The sequence below is a fragment of the Saccopteryx leptura genome, chromosome 2, assembly GCF_036850995.1.
Source record: "Saccopteryx leptura isolate mSacLep1 chromosome 2, mSacLep1_pri_phased_curated, whole genome shotgun sequence".
NCBI lineage: Eukaryota > Metazoa > Chordata > Mammalia > Chiroptera > Emballonuridae > Saccopteryx > Saccopteryx leptura.
The window spans coordinates 350,832,044-350,853,673 of NC_089504.1; the positions used below are offsets into that span (position 1 = coordinate 350,832,044).

General features: G+C 53.7%; 2 protein-coding genes and 1 pseudogene across 2 annotated transcripts in view; 1 reads left to right on the forward strand and 2 right to left on the reverse strand.

Moving 5' to 3' along the window:
* The window catches only part of ACSF2 (acyl-CoA synthetase family member 2), a 38,639-nt gene that overhangs the window by 16,262 nt on the left and 747 nt on the right, over positions 1-21,630 (forward strand). Inside the window, exons 2-15 of the mRNA XM_066364544.1 lie at positions 8,419-8,614; positions 8,964-9,092; positions 9,338-9,391; positions 9,769-9,887; positions 10,025-10,190; positions 10,756-10,851; positions 10,988-11,142; positions 11,427-11,518; positions 11,823-11,899; positions 18,266-18,373; positions 19,586-19,734; positions 20,918-21,059; positions 21,149-21,259; positions 21,387-21,455. Coding sequence (XP_066220641.1) covers positions 8,419-8,614; positions 8,964-9,092; positions 9,338-9,391; positions 9,769-9,887; positions 10,025-10,190; positions 10,756-10,851; positions 10,988-11,142; positions 11,427-11,518; positions 11,823-11,899; positions 18,266-18,373; positions 19,586-19,734; positions 20,918-21,059; positions 21,149-21,259; positions 21,387-21,455 — 1,663 coding nt within the window. The remainder of the gene's footprint in view (positions 1-8,418; positions 8,615-8,963; positions 9,093-9,337; positions 9,392-9,768; positions 9,888-10,024; positions 10,191-10,755; positions 10,852-10,987; positions 11,143-11,426; positions 11,519-11,822; positions 11,900-18,265; positions 18,374-19,585; positions 19,735-20,917; positions 21,060-21,148; positions 21,260-21,386; positions 21,456-21,630) is intronic.
* On the reverse strand, positions 216-759 carry LOC136392407 (large ribosomal subunit protein uL16-like; annotated as a pseudogene).
* Positions 11,914-16,247, reverse strand: CHAD (chondroadherin). The gene is made up of 4 exons (XM_066364545.1): positions 15,280-16,247; positions 13,196-13,359; positions 12,813-12,958; positions 11,914-12,577 (listed from the first exon to the last, which is right to left on the reverse strand). The coding sequence occupies exons 1-3, from the start codon at positions 16,051-16,053 to the stop codon at positions 12,817-12,819; spliced, it is 1,080 nt and encodes a 359-aa protein (XP_066220642.1). The 5' UTR covers positions 16,054-16,247; the 3' UTR covers positions 11,914-12,577; positions 12,813-12,816.

A 21,630-nucleotide genomic window follows, 5' to 3' on the forward strand; every position in this document is an offset into this window, starting at 1 on the left:
AATGTGGTCGCTATTCCACATGGCCCACAAACCATCTGAGGGTGTATTATTAAGGAAGAAGGGGCCATTGGGAGTCTCTGTCACAGCACCTATGAGAGCTGCTGTAACAATAAAGGATATAACACATGTGATAGATGAACTGGATTTTCTTTTTTTCCTTTGGATAAGAAGTAGGATTTTTTGGTAGGTTTAAGGTGGGGGCAGTGCTGAGACTCCTATGAGTGCAGGGCCTGCCATTTGTTTAAAGGAGATGTATTTGACCCCATAGCCACCTGGAAAGAGCTGCTTTTCAGCCACCATGACTTCAAACTCACCCACATTAAACTTCTTGGAGATGTAGACCTTCTGGCGGCTAAGGAACTTGAACTTGGCTCTGAGTAGGGCCTCAATTATATGATCCTTGTTCTGCAGCTTGGTGCAGATGGGCATGATGACTTAGCCAATATGGGCCCAAAGGCACCCTGTGTAATTGGAGCCTATCAGTCCCAGCATAGGACAACATCTTGCTGGTGTGGATAGCATGGAAGGGGTAGAGCTGTGCTCAGATGTGAAAGCCACCTTTGCCACCATATACTTGTTGGCACAAATATGGACAGCCTCCAGGATTTTGGAGGAAAGCTGCAACTTGTCCACTTTTACCTTCTTCCACCCAATGTCAGAGATGCAGATCTTGGCATCAGGGACACCTCCGCAAAAGCGAGACTTTGGGTATGGCTTGTTCTTTCCATACCAGTAACACTGGGCAGGTGGGCGGCCCATGGCGACACCAAGATCTTTAGTGGCATGCCGAAGGGAAGGAAAGAGATGGATTTTTTTTTGCATGTAAATCATCCTGTTGACTTGCCAACTAGATTTTCCAAGAGGCCATTGCCCAGTCTGAAAACTATGGTGAAAGATGAGAAAATCAAGTTCCAAACCAAACAAAACTCTGGGTCATTATGAGAATAGGAGGATGCCTGTTGTGAAACACAACCACCACCTTTAATGCTTTATTGACAATGAGGTCATTAAAAAGATTTGCACGACCTGACCAGTGGTGGCACAGTGGATAGAGTGTCAACCTGGGACACTGAGGTCATGGATCATCGACATGATCCTATGGTTGCTGGCTTGAGCCCAAAGGTCACTGGCTTGAGGAAGGAGTTATTGACTCTGAGTGGTTCCCCCCTGCCCCTACCAAGGCACAGATGAGAGGCGATCAATGAACAACAACAAAAGTGACGCAACTATGAGTTGATGCTTCTCATCTCCCTTCCTGTCTCTCTCTCTCTTAAAAAGAAAGAAAGAAAGGAAAAAAGAAAGAAAGGAAGGAAGGGAGGGAGGGAGGAAGGGCGATTTGCACTTTGCTGCCTCTCAATCCAGAAGCTGTGTGAGGTCCCTGCCAGGCTTTCAAGGGCACTGGTAATCCACTGATTGTGGAAAATGTAGGTATAGTTAGAATTCACCAGTTGTAAGCAACAGAAACCCAATTTAAACTGGAAGTAATTAATTAACTAAGTTTTTAGATTCCACATACAAGTGAGATTATGCAATAATTGTCTCTCGATGTGTGGTTTATTTCACTTAGCATAATATCCTTCAGGTTTCATTGATGTTGTCACAATGGGGTTTGGCTAATCCCCCCCCAAATTTGGGTTAAATTTAAAGAGGGAATTTATTGGCTGTTGACAGTGAAAAGTCTTGAGGTAGGTAGAACATGGCTGGGTCTAGGGATTCAACAACCTCCAGATTAAGTTGGTCACTCTGCCTTCCTGTCTCCGTCTCCCTCTGTCTCTCTGTCTCCTTCTCTTCATACTTTTCCCTGTGTTGGCTTTCTTTTTAAGCAGGTTCTCTTCCTGTGCTTGGTCTTGCAACTATTGCTTTGGCAAACTCAAACAAAAGAGTATATCTGTTCCCAGTGGGCAAAATGAGTGCCCTTATTGACCTAGCATAAACAAATCAGGAGGCTTTGGCTAGAAAGAAATAATAAAGTATTATTCATGGTTCTTAGGCTTTGTAAACCAGAATCACACCTAGGCAATATCCAAAGTGTTTCAAATAAGAACAAAAGGCTAAGAGTAAGAATTACATTCTTATGAAGAACCAGTCCTGTATACTTAGCCTATGGATTGTTCCGAGGTGGTTTCCAGATATCTAGTAGACAGGTGAACATTCTTTCTTTAGTCATTGGGGGTAACCAGAGGATTATCAATAAGATACATACATAACATGCAGGCATAGTCAACAGTGCAGTGTGGTGATAGCCAGAGAGAAAGAGAGAGGGGGCTACCAGGTTCGATTCCTGGCCAGGGCACACAGGAGAAGTGCCCATCTGCTTCTCCACCCCTCCCCCTCTCCTTCCTCTCTGTCTCTCTCTTCCTCTCCCGCAGCCAAGGCTCCATTGGAGCAAAGTTGGCCCAGGTGCTGAGGTCGGCTCCATGGATTCTGCCTCAGGCACTAGAACAGCTCCAGCAGCAGCAGAGCAACGCCCCAGGTGGGCAGAGCACCGCCCCCTGGTGGGCATGCCAGGGTGATCCCAGTCGGGTGCATGTGGGAGTCTGACTGCCTTCCCACTTCTCACTTCGGAAAAATACAAGAAAAAAAGATGGGGGATAGGTGGAGGTGGACAAGGGTGGCCGAACAGGCACAGAAAGAGATGTTGCCGGAGCAGAGGGTGCACAATGCTATGTGTAGATGGTGATTTGTTGAGTTGTGCACTTGAAACCTGTATGGTTTTGTGAACCAATGTCATCCCAATAAATTCAGTTTTTAAAAAAAGAATAACAATTTTTAAAAAAGGATTTCTACTTAAAGCAGGGGTCCCCAAACTACGGCCTGCGGGCCTCATGCGGCCCCCGGAGGCCATTTATCCGGCCCCCCGCCACACTTCCAGAAGGGGCACCTCTTTCATTGGTGGTCAGTGAGAGGAGCACATTGACCATCTCATTAACTAAAAGCAGGCTCATAGTTCCCATTGAAATACTGGTCACAAGCCCTGGCTGGTTGGCTCAGCAGTAGAGCGTCGGCCTGGCGTGCGGGGGACCCGGGTTCGATTCCCGGCCAGAGCACATAGGAGAAGCGCCCATTTGCTTCTCCACCCCCCCCTTCCTCTCTGTCTCTCTCTTCCCCTCCCGCAGCCAAGGCTCCACTGGAGCAAGGATGTCCCGGGCACTGGGGATGGCTCCTTGGCCTCTGCCCCAGGCGCTAGAGTGGCTCTGTTCGGAGGGGCAGAGCATCGCCCCCTGGTGGGCAGAGCTTCGCCCCTGGTGGGCGTGCCGGGTGGATCCCGGTCGGGTGCATGCGGGAGTCTGTCTGACTGTCTCTCCCCGTTTCCAGCTTCAGAAAAATACAAAAAAAAAAAAGAAATACTGGTCAGTTTGTTGATTTAAATTTACTTGTTCTTTATTTTAAATATTGTATTTGTTCCCGTTTTGTTTTTTTACTTTAAAATAAGATATGTGCAGTGTGCATAGGGATTTGTTCATAGTTTTTTTTTATAGTCCGGCCCTCCAACAGTCTGAGGGACAGTGAACTGGCCCCCTGTGTAAAAAGTTTGGGGACCCCTGACTTAGAGCTTCAAGTTCCTGGGATAGTTAAAGCAAAAATAGAATCATTTTCTCGTGCCTCAACCTACTTGATTTTAATAACTTAGCAGCTTGACTGTAGTGGCTCCTTTTTCTTTTCTTCACTCTATTCCTCACCCTTTACAGTATGCCTGGGAGGTAGGGATTTAGGGTCACAGTCGCTCCTGAGGGGTGTCATGGTGACCACTGGGAACCACATCAGCAGTTCTTTAGTTTCGTCAACCTGTGGACAGTAATGAGTGCGGACTCACAGGGCCTCAGCGTCCTGCAGTTCCTGGCTGTTTTCTGCGCAGCACACCGGCAGGAACCACCTGGCTTAGGCGGCTCATCACAACCCTTTGAGAAGATTGTCCGGGTCATTCAGATAACATTCCCTTGAGACTAACCGTTGATTCAGTCCCAAACTCGGGCAGGGAAGCTGAAGCCTAGAGAGGATAAATCGTGTGTCTTCATCTGGATACCTCTGAGAACGAGGGCTGGAGTGCAGGTTTGCTTGTTTGTGACCCTAGGAGACAGGAGTGAGGGAGGACTGGGAAGCGGAGCCAGGAAGAGAAGCCAGTATCAGCTGTGTTGTTGAAGTCGCCACCCAGGCAACCAGGCTTTTACTCACCAGGACCTCTGAGAATGTCCAGCTGCCTCCCAGAACTGTCCAGCTACAGAAAGGGAGACTTGAGGAAGTCCCTGAGCACAGACAGACCCCCAGGGAACTGTCCCAGTAGCTGAAACCAGAGATGCACTGAGGAGATGTGACATGGGACACCAAAGGTGTCTGCCATTGTCACTTACCCAGCCAGCTGCATACCTGGGATGAGCCCTCAGGCCTCCAACCCCAGCCCCGGGCTTGCTGGCTCCCCACAGAGCTTCAGCAATCCTGCCGGTTGTGTGACTCATCCTCACCTCCCTCGCTCTAGCTCAGGGGCCAAGCCAGGCCGCCTCCCCAGGGTTCAGCATCGGGACCCACCCTTCTGGGAGACTCGGTTTTGTTTCCCACTGCCCTGCATACCTTGTTCCTTCCAGCAGTTCTTCTCCATAGGCCATAAACCATAAACGATCAATCAACAAAAGGTAGCTAGGGTATTTTTAGCAGCTGCTGAATTGAATCATCAGGATTGGCCCTCAGGGCCCACACTACCCAGTGGTGGCCCAGAGGTGACCTGGCAGGCAGGAACCTGGACAGGCCCTCTCTGCTGGGAACAGGGTCTGAAACATTCCTAGCTGGGCCTGCGGCAGGGGGACCCCAGCAGCTATCACCCAGGGTGTGCAACTGAGCACACTCAGGCCTAGCCATGTGATACTGGGACTTCTGGAGGCCTGTTAGTTTTGTTTCTTTAATAATTCACTGGGGAACAAAACTTTTGTTGCATCCACAAAAACACTTGTTCTTACCTAATCTGAGTGTGCTGATCTCAAATCTGACACTAGTTTTTCTCTATAAGCTACAGTTTTTTTGCAATTCAAGATTTTAGGTTTTCATCTTACTGTAAAATTTTCAACATTTAGTTTAACATAATGAAGTTGAACGTCTTATTGGGCATCATCTTTGTGAAAATATAATAATTTATATAATGCAGTAAATACACTAATACACTAAAAGATATGATTGCATCAGAATTTGTCTACAATTTTGAAATAGAACATATTAAAACACTTATTTTAATCATAAAATTTGTGCAAAACTTATTTAAATTCTATTCAGGCAAAAATTGGCATTTGTAGCTCTTGCATTTGTGTACTTGTTGAGGACAATCTTGTTTGATGTTCCAGCAGTAGTTTGCTCATCACTAACAGCTCCAAGATTTTCGGGAAACTTATCAAGGTGACTGTTCAGGAAGTGAATCTTAACGCTCATGTTACATCCAATGTCGCAGAAAGCCAACAGCATCCTTGGAACCAGAAGTTCATAGTTTTCTGCTTTTTTGTTGCCAAGGAAGTTCTTTGTAACTGCCACAAAAGACTGCCATACTGCTTTCTTCTCCTTATTCATCTTCCTGGCAAATTCTTCGTCACATATGAGGGTTCGAATTTGAGGTCCATCGAATACACCTGCTTTTATATTCTCGAAAGACAAGGCAGGAAAAGCAGAAATAATATGTTGAAAGCGTTCACTTTCTCTATTCAAAGCCTGAACAAACTGCTTCATTAAGCCAAGTTTGATGTGAAGTGGGGGAAAAATGATCCTGTCTCGATTAACTACAGGTTCATTCATAATATTTTGCATCCCTACTTCCAGAGCTTCACGTTTTGGCCACTCCTTCTGTGTCCAGTGTTTCTTCCAAGTTCAGCTGACCCACCAACACAGAAAGCAAGGATACTTCGTGAAACCTCTCTGTTGTCATAGCAGGAAATTTACCATTTTAAGATCCACACAAATGATCCAGTTATGCTCTTCATACTTCAGAAAGTCGAGAACAATTTTTATGTCATTATAATCTTCTCGCAGATGAGTTGAATAACCAATTGGAATTGCTGCATAAACATTACCGTTGTGTAAGAGGACACATTTCAGACTCCGTTTAGAGCTGTCAAGAAATAGCCAGCATTCTGTTGGACTGTAAGTGGTAACACCTAGCTGGCTGAGAAGACTACTGATATCATGACAGTAAACAAAGTGTTTGTCTTCGGAAAAAAAGTCCACAAAAATTTGTTCACACTTCCTGAAATGGGATACTTAGCTGACCTGTTGAAGCCTGGAGGCTAATAACTCAGCTGCTTTCTTTGATAGGCCCAAATCTCTTACTACGTCATTCAATTTGGGTTGGCCAAACTGCTGAGGGATTAATGACTACTTGGCATCAGAAGACCCTTCAGATTCTACAACTATTTCCTCATGCATCTTATCAAAATACACTTGATTGCCATGTTCACTTTCTTAGTCCTTAGAAGAAATAGAACCATTGAAAACTGGAACCGGGAATGTCTCAGAGTGTGGGATAGGTCGTATTGCTGAAGGAATATTAGGATATGCGATCATATGCCATTTTTTCTTGCCGATGCCCTTTGTATGGATCAGACAGAAATAACAGTCACTGCTGTGGTCCTTAGGTTCACGCCAAACCATGGGAATACCAAAAGGCATTCCTTTGCGTTTTCCTTTTGTCCAGTTATGAAGCATTCCCTCACAATTATGACACACAATATGAGGAGGAACCTGATTCTTGTCTTGATCGCCAAGGGGAATTTGAAAATAGGCAATATATGCACGTGTCACAAATGATGAAATATTGCGCCTTTGACGTTGAAGTGTGTAACAGCCACATATATAACAGAAGGTGTCAGGACTATTCTTACATTTACGCCTACTCGAAGAAGCCATGATTCAATCTTAAAACAAAATAAGAGGGTATTTTTATCAGATACTTTTTTACATTTAAAAACAACTACAATTATGTAAAAGTGATGTTTGTAAAACATTAATTGCCCTGTGGTTATGTTCAATCCAAGAGTTGTTGCCCTTTAACTCCAATTTAAAAACCAATGCATGCCATTAACTATAACAAAAAGAAATTAAAATTGCATAAAAACTAGAGCATGCACCAAAAAGTGGATTTCAGATTTGGAATCAGCGATGCAGAAATAGTATATAGAAACAGTTCTAAAACCTCATGCAACAGAAAATGAAAAAAAAAATTTGTTCCCCAGTTAACAGGCAATTAAAAAAAAATTTTTTTTTGTCTGACCGGTGGCGCAGTGGATAGAGCATCGGACTGGGATGCAGAGGACCCAGGTTCGAGACCCTGAGGTTGCCAGCTTGAGCGTGGGCTCATCTGGTTTGAGCAAAGCTCACCAGCTTGGACCCAAGGTCGCTGGCTCCAGCAAGGGGTTACTCAGTCTGCTGCAGCCCCACAGTCAAGGCACGTAAGAGAAAGCAATCAATGAACAACTAAGGTGTCACAACAAAAAACTGATGATTGATGCTTCTCATCTCTCTCCGTTCCTGTCTGTCCCTATCTATCCCTCTCTCTGACTCTCTCTTTGTCACTGTAAAAAAAAAAAAATCCCCATTGATTTGAGAGGGAGAGAGGAAGGGATAGAGATGGGTGAAGGCAGAGAGAGAGAGAGAGAGGCTTCAACTCGCTCTTTGACCTAGTTATTCAATCTAGCTGTGTACTCATTGACTGCCTCTCCTACAAAAACAGACCCGGTGTCGAACCCACAACCTCTAGAGTACCAGGTCGACAATTTATCCACTGAATCCCCTGGCTAGAGCCTAGACTTAATTTTTTTAGTGCAGTTTTAGAGTTACAAAATAACTGAGCAGCTCCAGCTAGAGTTCCTTATACCCACCCCTGCAGGAGACAGTTTCCCATTATTAACATCTTGCCTGTTAACATAGTACATTTGTTGCAAGTAGTGCACGGACACTGACACACTGTTATGGACCTGAGTCCATAGTTTACATTAAGGTTTGGTCCTTGTGTTGGACTAGTCTCTGGGTTTTGACATATGCCCAGGGGCTGTTTTTTTTTACCAGGAGGCTGTCCTGTCTAAATGAGGCCTTGTTCGCCCTCTTGGGCAACCTCTCTGCCGAGTGCAAGCAATGTGACCTGCCTCAGTTTCCTTTTCCAGGGGTTTTCGCACCAAGGCTCCAGGCTGCTGACACGGAGTAGAAACTGGGGAGTAGGTTGGGGGGAAACAAAACTTTCTCTCTGATTAAGGACAAGAAGTCAGATTCCAATTTGGATCTCCCCAGGGCGAAGCAGCCCCTAGGCTCAATGGCGGTGGGGTGGGTCTGACCGTTTCTGCAGTGTTCCCTAACACACTGTGAGCAGCCTACCTCCCCGCTGGGTGTGCCAGGCCCCTGGTGCCGGGGAGGCCGGGGCTGGTGCAGTGAGGCCCATGCTGCCTCTCCCCACAGCTCTGGAGACGTGGATCGCATAGCCACCCTGCCCATCGGAGGCCTTAGCTACGTCCAGGGCTGCACCAAATTCCCTCTCACCAACAAGACCGTGGGCCATTGCCTGAACGCCACAGCGCAGAAGTTCCCGGACCGAGAGGCCGTGGTCGTCCTCCATGAAAACGTCAGGCTGACCTTTGCCCAGCTCAAAGAACAGGTGGGTCCTGATCTTGAACCCTCAAAGTGGGCAGGTGCTAGCCCCCACCCCGGCTCCCCTGGCTGGCTGGAGCCACAAGGGCGGCCCCTGACTGTGAGGCAGGGTGCTGGGGCTGCTGAGACCCCCGAGAGACATCAGGAGATGGGGACAGCGCTGAGGCCGAGGCGTCCCAGATGCCTCCTGCTCAGTGGTGCCTGGGGCACTTGTTGACTCTTCATACTCCAGAACCCGCTCTGGATCCACTGAGGCTTGTCCCTTGTGAACCCACGGGCCCAGGGCTGAGGTGGGAACTGTGGCCCCTTCCTGCTTGCCTACACTTTACCCTTTGTACCCTGTCTGTTTACACCAGGTGGACAAAACTGCTTCTGGCCTCTTGAGTGTCGGCCTTCGCAAGGGTGACCGGCTGGGCATGTGGGGACCCAACTCCTATGCATGGGTGCTCATACAGCTGGCCACAGCCCAGGCGGGCATCATTCTGGTGAGGAGGGGCTAGCCTGGCATAGCTGGGTATGCAGAGGGGGCATCATTCAAGGGAAATCTGCTCGTCCCTTGCTCTCAAAGCCAAACCAATGCCTGGATGGGTACTTAGGGCCATGAAGGAGGCCCAGAGGGGCAGGGTGCGACCGCTGTCTACACCATGTCTCTGTGCCTCCTGAGGATAGGGGGCAGTGAGAGGCACGGGGGCTACCCATGACACTGCCATACCCGTGCTGTCTCTACCAGGTATCTGTGAACCCAGCCTACCAGGCTGGGGAGCTGGAGTATGTCCTCAAGAAGGTAGGATCCATTCCTGGAGGTAGGGCAGGCTGGGTGCCTGGGACAGGGGCTTCTGCTTGTCACAGAGGGCTAGTGTGGCGGGGGCAGGCCCGCACAGGTGGCTGACACCTGGAATCTGTCCTTCTGCAGGCTGTGAGTGGGTGGGAGGAGGAGCTTGTTGGGCAGATACAGAGCTGGTTGGTGTATGTGTTGGGAGTGGTGATATACATGTATGTGTCACGGCAATAGTGTGTGAGTGAGTTGATGTCTAGAGGGTGATGCATGTGGGGGTCAGGGTAGTGATGTGTGTACACGAGAGAGCAACTTTTAGTGTGGACTCACCAGATCCCCACTGTGGAGCTTCCTGATGAGTGGGATTGGGGGGTTCCCTTCCACAGGTGGGCTGCAAAGCCCTCGTGTTCCCCAAGCAATACAAGACCCAGCAGTACTACAACATTTTGAAGCAGATCTGTCCAGAGTTGGAGAAGGCCCAGCCAGGGGCCTTGAAGAGTCAGAGGTGGGGATGTCCTGGGCCGGGAAGGGTGCATTACGTGGCATCCTAGCCCCCCTCCCCTTCCCCACCCCCAGAGAGGAGGCTGGTATCTCCGTGGGCCCTCCCCCAGCCCTGACTCTCTCCATCCTCTCTACCCCTAGGCTCCCAGATCTGACTACAGTCATATTAGTGGACGCTTCTCTGCCGGGGACACTGCTCCTGGATGATGTGATAGAGGCCGGAGGCGCAGAGCAGCACCAGGCCCGGCTCCAGCACACCCAGCAGCTCCTCTCCTGCTATGACCCCATCAACATCCAGTTTACCTCGGTAAGGCACAGGTCTGCCGGCGCCAAGCTTAGGCTGGCATGCCCCTGGGCCTGCCTGCCCCCGTAACCCCTCTTTGAGAATAAGAACCCGACTAAGGTAGCCAGGGGTGCAGACATTCTTCTCCTGGGGCTGGCCCTAGCTCTCTTCTCTGCTTTGGAAAGCATCAGCAACTGGTGTCCTTGTCGCATGCCCCTTCCCCTGGCTCTCTTGTCCCCAACACAGGGGCAGATGCATTGCACCACCACATGTCAGAGCTGCCTCCTCATTTAGCCGATGAGGACATTGAGACCCACAAGGGGACCTGCTGCTGGGCCACAGAGTTCTCTGAGCCACTTCATGAGCAGCACGGAGGACAGAGACCTCATCTTCCCCATTTCTGGGTCCTAACGCCTAGGGCCGTGCAGGCATGTGGTGACCCTTTGTCAGCACACACTGAATGGACAAGTGGTTCTGCGGCCACAGTCCCGGCCTCCTGACTCCCAATCCAGTGCTCTTCCGTGCAGTGGCCCCGGGCGTGAAGGAGATGGGGAGAAAGAGACCAAGTGTCACCCGTTTGTCTTCTCAGGGGACGACAGGCAAACCCAAGGGGGCCACCCTTTCCCACCACAACATTGTCAACAACGCCAGCATCATGGGGGAGCGCTTGAGAATGAACCTGCAGGTGAGAGAGTGCTGGCTAAAGCTTACCGGTGCCCCGCACCAGTGGGGGTCTCGCTGGCCCTCCCTGCTGGCTAGCGGAAACAGCTTCTGGGGCTTCTGGCTCCAGGAGAGACCTAGCTTCCTGCCTCCATCTCCAGACAGCAGAGTCGCGGATGGTCCTGCCCAGCCCCCTGTACCACTGCCTGGGTTCTGTGGGGGGCACAATGATTAGCCTCCTGCACGGTCTCACCCTCATCCTGGCCTCTCCGGGTTTTGATGGCAAGAAGGCTCTGGAGGCCATCAGCAAAGAGAGGTGGGCATCGGTGGGCAGCTCTCTACGGGCTCATGGGACCCTTCTATTCCTCACTCCTGGGCCCTGATCCCTCCCCAAGATGTCTTCTCCCTCCAGCCAGGAGAAATGGGGCCAGGGTAGTGGGGGACCCCAGGAGAGCACCAGTTCTGGCCTCCAAAGAGCTTCTGCCTGTTTCCCACAGTTGCAGCCTCGGTCGTTACTACAGATTCAAGGTGGGTGGGTGAAAAGAGGGTGTTCCCTTCCACTTCCAAGCCTGATTTTGAGGTGCTGTTCCCCTTATACAGAGGCACCTTCCTATATGGCACCCCCACAATGTTCGTGGACATTCTGAACCAGCCAGACTTCTCCAGTTACGACATCTCAACCATGAGAGGAGGTGGGATGGGACCAGGGTGGCCAGGCCAGGATTGGCCCGGGTGAGCTAGATGTACATCCAGTCCTTTATTTAGAGGGCAAGAAGGTCACTGTAGAAATGTGGGTGGGAGGAAGGCAGATACCCAGAAACCCTGGACACAAGCCCAAGGCCAGTTGCCAAGTATAGGAACAGGTCCAAGGTCAGGGTAGAGAAGGGAATGTTTTTCTCTAGAAAGAGCTTCAGGCAAAAGGTGTCCACTGGGTCTGGAGAAGGGGGAGCTGGGCCTGGAGAAGGGGGAGCCGTGTCAGCCCTCTCTCTGATTCAGGTATAATCGGAGGGGCCCCTTCACCCCCGGAGCTGATCCAAGCCATTATCAACAAGCTGAATGCGAGGGATCTAACGGTGAGTGGGGGCTGGGGCTGGGCCTGGGGCTGCGGGTGGGGGGCAAGCCAGCCTGGGATGAGAACACGTGTATGGGAGTGGGAATGGGCCCGGGCCAGATCTCAGGGTAGACTCCTCGGCCCACCCTCCCTCCAGAAAGCAGACGAGAGAAAAGACAATCTGACCTCATCAGCAGCTGGCAAGTCCTGGAGATAGGGAACAACGGGGAGTGAATATTATACAGACATAAATTTATACTTATAGAAATCTGGGGAAGAACCGCAGCCGGGGGGGTGTTTGGCGAAGCACTGGTATCCTGCTAGAGCATCCCGGCAGGCAGGAGCTGGTGGAGTCGGGGCGAGGATCTGACATTTGTTTCCAAATGGAAGGAAAGGAGGATTCTGGGAGGATGGCCACCCTGATGACCTCCCAGTTCTGGTTCTGAAGGACCGGGGGCTCTCGGCAACGGCTTCTTTGAGAGGAGCCATGGTGGAAGTGATGAAGCCCTCGCTGTCAGGGGCGTATGGTGGAGCGAGGTTCACGCTGGAGTCCCAAGTCCCCCTGCCAGGACGTGTCTAGGTGTGGACAGCTCTGTGCATTGGCAGAGGCTGTGGAAGAAGGTTGAGTCGGAGGTGGGGAGGTCAGTAGTTTCTCCAGCAGAAGGCAGAGACCAGTCACCAGGACTGGCTGGGTCAGGACCTGCAGTGAGACAAGCATCGGTGTCAGGACTCTAATAACCCGGATGATGCTTGGAGAGAGCAGTGGGAGCCCCGGGTGGTATCCTTTTCCCCTTGAGAAGGGAGCTCCTCCCCTTCCTCCCTGCAAAACTGGAAGGTCTGCGTGCCCCTCTGTGGAGAGGCAGTACCTTGGGACACCCTCCTCACTTGTCAGAATCTGCAGGGAGGAGAACGGGGACCTGCTGTCCTGTGCCCACCTGTTTAATGGCGTCCAGCTTTCTTGGACCTCTTAGTGGGGAACTTGCAGCTGCGGAAGGAGTCTGTGTCACGGATGTGCTGGCCCCTGAACTTGGAAGGCGAGGCGCAAGTGGCATCAGGGCGGGAAGCCTTGGCTTCCAGCCACCTGGAGAGACAGAGAGATGCTGAGTTTGGGGAAGAGATGTGGCAGTGCTGGGGGAAGGGACAGTGAGCCATGAGGCTGGGATTGACTTGGCTCTGGGTCAGTCAGGGAACTGTCCTCTCCTCACTTATCAGGTAGCAGACCTAGGACGCATGCCCAGGACGTCTTAGTGCCGGGCTGGCGTGTCTCCACTACATCACCTGAGGGTGGGTTCTGGGCATGGCATGGGGGCGCTCTCACCTCCGGAGGCCCCGGAGCTGGCAGGTGCACTTCCAGGGGTTGTTGGCGAGAGCGAGGGTCTCCAGGTTGTCAAAGGGGAAGTTGGAGGGCAGCTGGCTCAGGCGGTTGTTCTCCAGGTGGATGTTTTTCAGTGTGGTCACACCCACGAAGGCGCCATCAGAGAACTAGGGAGCAAGGTGGGCATGAGTGAACACCCCAGCCCCAGGGTCCAGCCTCTCCCAGTTCTGTGTCCCCAGATGGCAGAGTCCTTCCGTGGACATAAGCAGTAAGACACACCTTGAGGAGTGTCACAATATGACTCAATTGTCTTTGGTGATTTAATACACAACCGCTTTTTGAGAAAGCCGGTGCCATTTCCAACAGGCAGATGGCAGGAAAAAGTTAAGTCCCTTGTCCAAGGTCACCCTAGGGAGTAAACAGTAGCTGCAGGACCACACCCAGCTCCTCTGCCCCTGGCACCGCACTCCCTGCACAAACACTGCCACTGCGGAGGCAGCCAGAGTTTGGCCCCGGCACCCCAAGCTGGCACATGGTGAGGCTGGTCAGTGTTTGGTGGGATGGGCAGTGGGCCCAGGCTACCCACAGCCCCAGGGTCCTGGGACTTCCCCCAGCTCTGTCCTCACTGCTCCCTCGCCGCCTGCCAGAAGCTATTTGTGGCGCCTCCTCGGTGGAGCCTTCGGCCAGGTTGGACAGCTCCAGAGGAAACGTTCTATTGGTGCCCACATCTTGGAGCAGGCGTCCCAGATCCTGCCTGGCCTTCCCTGCCCCAGAGCAGTTCCTGCTACCCCTGCTCCGCTGCCCCCTGAAAAGCTGCTCTGGCGCTGGGGGGCCACGGGGGACTCTGACTTCAGCTGGGGAGGGGCCAGGCTGAGGCAGGCGTCACAGATCCTGCCTGGCCTTCCCTGCCCCAGAGCAGTTCCTGCTACCCCTGCTCCGCTGCCCCCTGAAAAGCTGCTCTGGCGCTGGGGGGCCACGGGGGACTCTGACTTCAGCTGGGGAGGGGCCAGGCTGAGGGAGGTCAGGCTCCATTCACGCAGACAAAGGCTGGCTGCCTTCCAGGTAGGATTCTGTTCTCATCTCCATGGCCAGTGGCCAGGGTGTGGGGTTCTCTGGCAACCCGACTGTCCTGATCACCATCTCCCCAGCCTTGCCCTGGTGTCTGCCCAAACCTTCTAAGTTCCTGTACTAGAGTAATTTTTCCAGCCCCAAGAAGGGATTCCATTACAAAGGAAGAAGGATTCAATGAGGTTGCAGCCAAGAGATGGGTCTGGTGACTGGGGTGGGCAAAGGGCAGTAAGTAATCTGGAGTCAGGGAGGCACATCTAGTCTTCACTGCAGGGAGACACCTGGGGACCTGTGCCAAAGGTTGACAATGGTGTGTGGTTCTTGCCTTGGCCCTTCACAGAGCTCTTGGGGACCATGCCTGCAATCTGGGGGTGCCTCTGCTCCCTGCGCCATTGGGTTGAAACGGACCTGAGAATGCAGTGGAATATGTGTGTGAACTGGGGCGGGGGCGGGGGATCCACCAGGGCCTTTAGGGGGCGTGGCGAGAGTCTTCCTCAGGTATTTGCTCCCCCTCACTCCCCAGCCCCCCCCCAACACCAGCACAGCACACATGCACACCCCCCTCCAGGAACAGGGTCTCTTTGTGGGCCTGATTCGCCCAGCTCCTCTGGAAGTCTCCTCAATAAACAAACCTTCCTTTATGGGGCGGTAGGTTTACTGGAGACGGGAAAAACAGCAGAGGAGGGGCAGAAGGCCCGGCAGGAAGAGGTGACTGCTGCCCGCAGCAGGGGGTTTGGGAGCACTGGACACAACTCCTCAGGGCCTTTGCTGGGGCCAGGGCAGACCCAGCTCTGTTTATAAGTAGAAATGCTAGGAGGTCCATGGCTGAGACTAGGGACAGGGGAAGTAGGGCCCGGTGAGGATGTGACAAGATGAGAGGGCTCCTCACCTGGGAGATGGCCAGAGGGACAGAGGCAATTTTAGGGGAGAGGGAATGGTACCCAGGTGTGGCCCTGGATCCCTGGGCCTCCAGGCAGGGAAGAGGGAGCCGGGGCAGGGCTCTGCAGCCAGGAGCTCACCTTCTCCAGGTTGGTGCTGTCCAGCCACAGGGTCTCCAGGTATCTGCCAAAAGACTGGAAGGCATTGTCCGGAATGCTCTTCAGGGGGTTGTGGGACAACTTCAGCTCCTCCACCACCCGAAGCTTGCTCAGTGCCGCCGAGGGGTAGCTGGAGAGCTGGTTCCTGTCCAGGTGGAACTTGGCGAGGTTCTCCACGTCGTCCAGAGCTCCGGGCTGCAGGGAGCTGAGCGCGTTCTCCGACAGGTAGAGCCAGCGCAGGTCCTTGGCGCCCTGGAAGGCGCCCGCGCGCAGCTCTCGGATCTTGTTGTTGTTGAGCTGCAGGATGAAGAGGTTGACCAGCGGGGAGAGGAGCCCCCGGGGCAGCTCGGTCACCTTGTTGTGGTCCAGGTAGAGGTATGTAAGCTCGGTAAGGTCGTCGAAGGCGCCGGCGCGCAGCACGCGGATGTCGTTGTGGGACAGGTACAGGTAGATGAGCTGCTTGAGGCCGCGGAAGGCGCCCGCGGCCACCTCGCGGATCTGACAGTGCTGCAGGTGCAGCGACACGAGGTTGGGCATGCCTCGGAAAGAGTTGGCAGCCAGCACGGGGAAACTGTTGCGCTGTAGGTTGAGCAGTTTGGTCTTCTCGGATACCTTAGGGATCTTCTGCAGCCCCACCTTGTCACAGATGACGTGCTGCAGGTCGCCGTGGCAGTGGCAGTTCTGGGGGCAGGCGGCCAGCGCCGGCAGCAGACCGGCCAGGAGGCCGAGGCTGAGCAAGAGGATCGGGCGAGCCATGGTCGGGACGCCTGGGCCCGGGCTGGGGGCAGCGGCGGCGGCGACGGCGGGGCACGGGCAGCGAGAAGTCCTCGGCGCTCGGGTCTCCCGCCCTATTTATACGGTGGCCCTGACCGCAACCGACAGCAAGAGCCAGCTCCTACGTGGAGCATCGAGGCCACCGGACTTAACTCCCTCCCGCCGGGCGATGCGCCCCCGCCTTCCCCGAATGGGGGCGGGGCCCCTCCCCCCTCCCCCCGCTGGCGACCGTGCGAAGTGGGACCATGGCCCTCAAACTCATCCCCTGCTCTGATTCTGCTTCTTTCCAAACCCCCTAGCTCCTTTCCCTGCGCCTTTTCTTTTTTGGGGGGTGGGGACCCTGTGATTACACCGCAGGGATGGAGGCGTTCCATGAATGTATTTGTTTGCCTAACTACGAGCCTCCATGCGCCCCCGCCCCATACACACTGGGCCGGGTGCCCTGGACCCGGGGAGGGAGGAAGCGGGGCCGGACAGCCGGACGCGAGTCTCGCCGCGGTCGGCCGGCCGGCGGCGCTTTAATGGGGCTCTTGTGTGGCGCCGGCCGAGCGTGCAAGCCGCCCTGGCGTCGGGCTCCCCCTTCTGGCTGGACACGCAGCCAGCCCCAGGGAGATGGGAGCTCCTTCCCCACCCTTGGACTTGCCTCCGACTCCTCTCTACTAGCCTGAAGTTTGAGTTTTCCCGGCATCCACTCTCCCCCCTTTCCGTGGCTGAGGACTAACCAGAAGTTGTGTGTGTGTGTGTGTGTGTGTGTGTGTGGAGCGCGGTTGGAGTGGGGAGTGACCCAAGGACTGCAAACACACCTGAAGACCACACGCAGGGAATCAGGGCAACTGAACGAGCACAGCCCCACCTACCCCTTTTAATCTCCCTAAAATATCCATCCCCTCATTCCCATTCCCAGCGGTCAGGAACCGCCCCTTAGGGGTCTCGGGGTGGTGGCCAGAGTGGCGCCAAGATGTACTTGGCAGAGGCCACACCTGGGCAGTGGCCCCAGGACTGGGAGGGCTGGGCGGGTAAAGGGGTCTGAGTCCTGGCTCCAAGGGACCGGCCCTGGACAGCTCAGGTCCTGTGGGAAGCCCTGCCCTAGCTGACCTGGCCTCTCTGTGTCCACTTGCAAGCCACCGTGTCCTGATTGCTGTGGAAATGGGCGGGTGGGCAGTCAGGGTCTCAGCTCTGGGATGCCAGGCAGGGAGTATAGTCTGTGTTGGGGGTGGGGGAAGAACAGGACCCCAGGTCCTGCCAGACCCCAGCTGTGGCTGAGCCGTGCCTGCTGACACAGAGGAAACTGGGGGGGGGGGGAGGTGCGTGGAAGACAAAGGTCTGGCGCCTCTGCCGACTGGCAAGGGCATAGACTCAGTGTGCATAGCCCTCCCCTCACCCGGTGCCCAGGTGAGGAGGCCTGCCCTTCACCTAAGCCCCTTCTACTCCTGCCTCCAGATGAGGGTCACGCTTGGCCCAGAACCTTCCACTCCCTGATGGCATTTAGGCTCCTCCGAGGCTGGCTTCTGGTTTTCTGTGCTCAGGATGTTCCAACCACCAGAGGGGAGGGGAACAGGGGGCGGTGGCGCTGGCTTTTAAAATTCTTGCTTTGGCTGTATTTTTATTTTGATGGAAATAAAATTTCAGAGGAAACTGAGCTTGGGGAGTACCCACCCCAACCAAGGCCAGGCATTTGTCCCGGTTTCGGTGGATGGGGTAGGGTTGGGGGGGGGCAGGTTATGTATGTGCGACTCTCGACTGGACCAAGACAGGCTGGCTTTCTCATCAAGTGTACGGGACCTTCGGCTTGGAAGGGAGGGGGAGGGCATGCTGTGGCCTGAAATCAGGAAGGGGGGCTAGGGCAGCCTGGGGATGGGGGAGAGAAGCCTGGACATGGAAATGCTGGGAGCCACAGACTGTGGCGGGTGGCTGCTTCAGGGAAGTGGAGAGACTGGGAGAACCCTGGCCAGAAGGGAATGGCTTCCTGCTCTCAATTTCACATCTGGAGCCCCTGCTAGTTGAGTCAGTCAGCTCAATGTCCCAGCCAGCACCTCTGCCTCCTGACCCCTGACCTCTACCATCTGTGCCTCCCTCCCCTCCGTTCAGCTGCCCCCCCACATGCCGCTGGGTTCCTTCCATTCCCCCAGGGTAGCTAACCCCATTCCCCTGCAATCCCACAGCTCCCTCCAAACATCCTTTCTGGACCCTCTAGGTTGTTTATGGAACCACAGAGAACAGTCCTACGACCTTCATGCACTTTCCCGATGACCCCATGGAGCAGAAGACACAAAGTGTGGGCAGAATCTTGCCTCACACAGAGGTGAGGCCCAGGACAGGCTGCCCAGACCCTGCCTCCTGCAGAGAGTCCCCCCAGCCAGCCTTCCCCATCGCAGGGTCTTCCCCGGACCTGCCCTGGGGCTCTCTCTGTGGGCCGAGGCCTGAGAGGAAGAGGCTGAGCAGCGGCCCTGAGCGGCTGCCAGCTGAACTTCTCTGCAGCCTCCCTTCCTGTCTGAGGTGTGTTTTTGCCAAGCCCCACTGTCTGTTTCCGGGCAGCCAGGACGGCCGCAGACAGGGGCCAGAGCACAGAGACTTTTCCTGCATAGTTCTTTCTCCTGCAGGCCCCTACCCTCACTTCCACAGGGTTCCTCTTTTCCCTTGGTGTAAACACTGAGTTTCCCAAGCCTCCTGTCCCTTTGCGGGTTCCTTGCACCTCCTGGCTGACCCAGATCGTCTGTCACTCTCAAATTCCAAACCACAGTTCCTTTCCTGCTCTGACACTGGTGCTTTATGCCAGTCCACATCTGGTTCCCTTGACCCCTTGTGCCCCTGTGCCCCTGGGGTCACTGCCAGTGAGCCTGAGCGGCTGCTACCCTTAGAGCGCACTGCCACCCTGGTGCGGCTGTTTCCTGCCCTCCTCTCTGGAGTAAGTGTGTGGCTGTGTTAGCCCCCTCCCATACATCCGGAAGCCTCACTGCCACCCTCTGTGGGATGCCCACCTGTGAGGTAGACAGGGCCAGCCCAGTTCTCCCCAACTCACAGATGCAGACACTGAGGCACACCGAGGCTAAGCCTTCCTTTCACATTGGCTGGGGCTCGTTTCTCTGCTAGGCTTTCAGACTCTGCCTCTCTGCCGCCTCTCCTGCTCACATGGCCCGGCCACACCACTCTCTTTGGCTTCTCTATTTGCTGCTTAATGGGAAGTAAGAGAATGCTCCCTTTCCTTCTGTACAGTTTATAATTCTGCAGCCTGCCTGACCCTCCATAGGCCCCCTTCTCAGCGGTAGCTCATGTCCACTCTGTTTCCTCGGCATCCCAGCCCTGGGTCTCACCTGTTCTTGCATGCCCAGCTCAGGTGCCTGACCGGTGATGGGTCCACTCTGACCTTTGTATCCCTTCCCAAGATGGGGCTGGGCAGAGCTAGGGTGCCTCATTATCGGGAGGGGGAAAGGCAAAGCTCCCATCCACTCCTGAGCCCCCCTCTCTCCTGAAGTGAGAGGGTGGGAGGTCCCAGCCCGAACCTGCCCTGTCCCAGGCTCAGATCGTGACAGAGACGGGGACCATAGCAGAGCTGAACACACCCGGAGAGCTGTGGACCCGAGGGTACTGTGTCATGCTGGGCTACTGGGATGAGCCCCGGAAGACCGAGGAAGTCATTTCACAGGACAAGTGGTATCGGACAGGGTGAGAGGGAAGAGCGGGGCGGGGCTTCGGCTGCTGAGGGGAAACTGGAGGTCCTGAGGCTGAGCTGGGAACATTAAACTAGAAGAGGGAGAATAATGTGTGTCCGGATGGCCCCTTCGCAGACTTAGTTTCCACAGTGTGTAACATGGGGACGATGATAGCACAGAGGGCTCCCGGCTGGATCAAGTGTGGTAGTAATGAGAGTGCGCAGGACAATGCTCTGCACCAGTGTCTGCAGAGTCAGAGCCAAGGTTTAGCCACCATGTGTTAATTCACCAGATTCTTTTTATGTACCTGTCACGTGCCAACTCTATTCTAGACGCTGGCAGTCCAGTGGAAAGCGAGATGAGAAGGAGCCTACTCTTCTCACATGTCTGGTGGAGGGAGACAGATTCAAATAAGATAATTACAGACATGGATGAAAGTGAAGAAAATAGAATAAGATCAGAGGGAAAAAAGTGCCTCTAATAGGGAAAGGAGCTTCTCTTAGATTGAGTGGTCAGACAAGGCCTCCTTGAGGTGGAAACATTTCGGCTGAGACCCAAACAACAGAATAAAAGTCATCCGTGAAAAGTGTATGTCAGGGGTCCCCAAACTTTTTACACAGGGGGCCAGTTCACTGTCCCTCAGACCGTTGGAGGGCCAGACTATAAAAAAAACTATGAACAAATCCCTATGCACACTGCACATATCTTATTTTAAAGTAAAAAAGCAAAACGGGAACAAATACAATATTTACAATAAAGAAAAGTAAATTTAAATCAACAAACTGATCAGTATTTCAATGGGAACTATGGGCCTGCTTTTGGCTAATGAGATGGTCAATGTGCTCCTCTCACTGACCACCAATGAAAGAAGTGCTCCTTCTGGAAGTGCGGCGGGGGCCAGATAAATGGCCTCAGGGGGCCGCATGTGGCCCGCGGGCTGTAGTTTGGGGACCCCTGGTATATGTATTGATATGTCGAGAGAGAAACTACGTCCTAGGACCTAGGTACTGGTCTGTTTTGGTCTGCCTCCCCCACTAGACTGTAAGTTTCAGGGAATGTCTTGTTCACGCTGCATCTTCCAGAGACTAGAGCAACGCAAGACACATACTACGTGCTCAGTAAATGTTTGGTGAATGACTGAGCAAGCCGGCCAGCTGAGGCAGAGGCAAGAGACCATTTCTGGCCTTTCCTTACAGAGACATCGCAACCATGGATGAGCAGGGCTTCTGCAAAATCGTGGGCCGCGCCAAGGATATGATCATCCGAGGTGGTGAGAACGTCTACCCCGCAGAGCTCGAGGACTTCCTTCACACACACCCGCAGGTGCAGGAAGTCCAGGTGAGGCGCCCGGTCCGGGCGAGACCCCAGGGTCAGGAAAGACAGACGGGGACGGGGATGTCTGACAGCTCTGTCTGTGGCTCCGCAAGGTGGTAGGAGTGAAGGACTACCGCATGGGGGAGGAGATCTGCGCCTGCATTCGGCTGAAGAATGGGGAGCAGACCACGCCAGAGGAGATCAAGGCTTTCTGCAAAGGGAAGGTGGGAACCTCGACGCACCCCCAGCTGCTGGTGCTCGATTCTCCCTGCTAACCACGCAGCCCACTGCCCCTCCCCCGACCCCATGATGCCCACCTAGCCTCATCTTCCATCTCCCTCTGGTCTGCAGGTCGCCCACTTCAAGATTCCCCGATACATCGTGTTTGTCACCAACTATCCCACCACGATCTCAGGAAAGGTATGTAAGGTGGAGAAGACAAGGGAGGGGCAGGGTAGCCCGGGGCCCAGGTGCAGAAAGCCAGGCAGCTCGACCTCTGCTTCCTTCTGCAATAGGTAAGAGTCTGCCAACCAGTCAGCTCATCGGGGTTTGTCCCAAAGTTTCCTAGCTTTAGCCTAAGGAGCTCCTCAGTCCC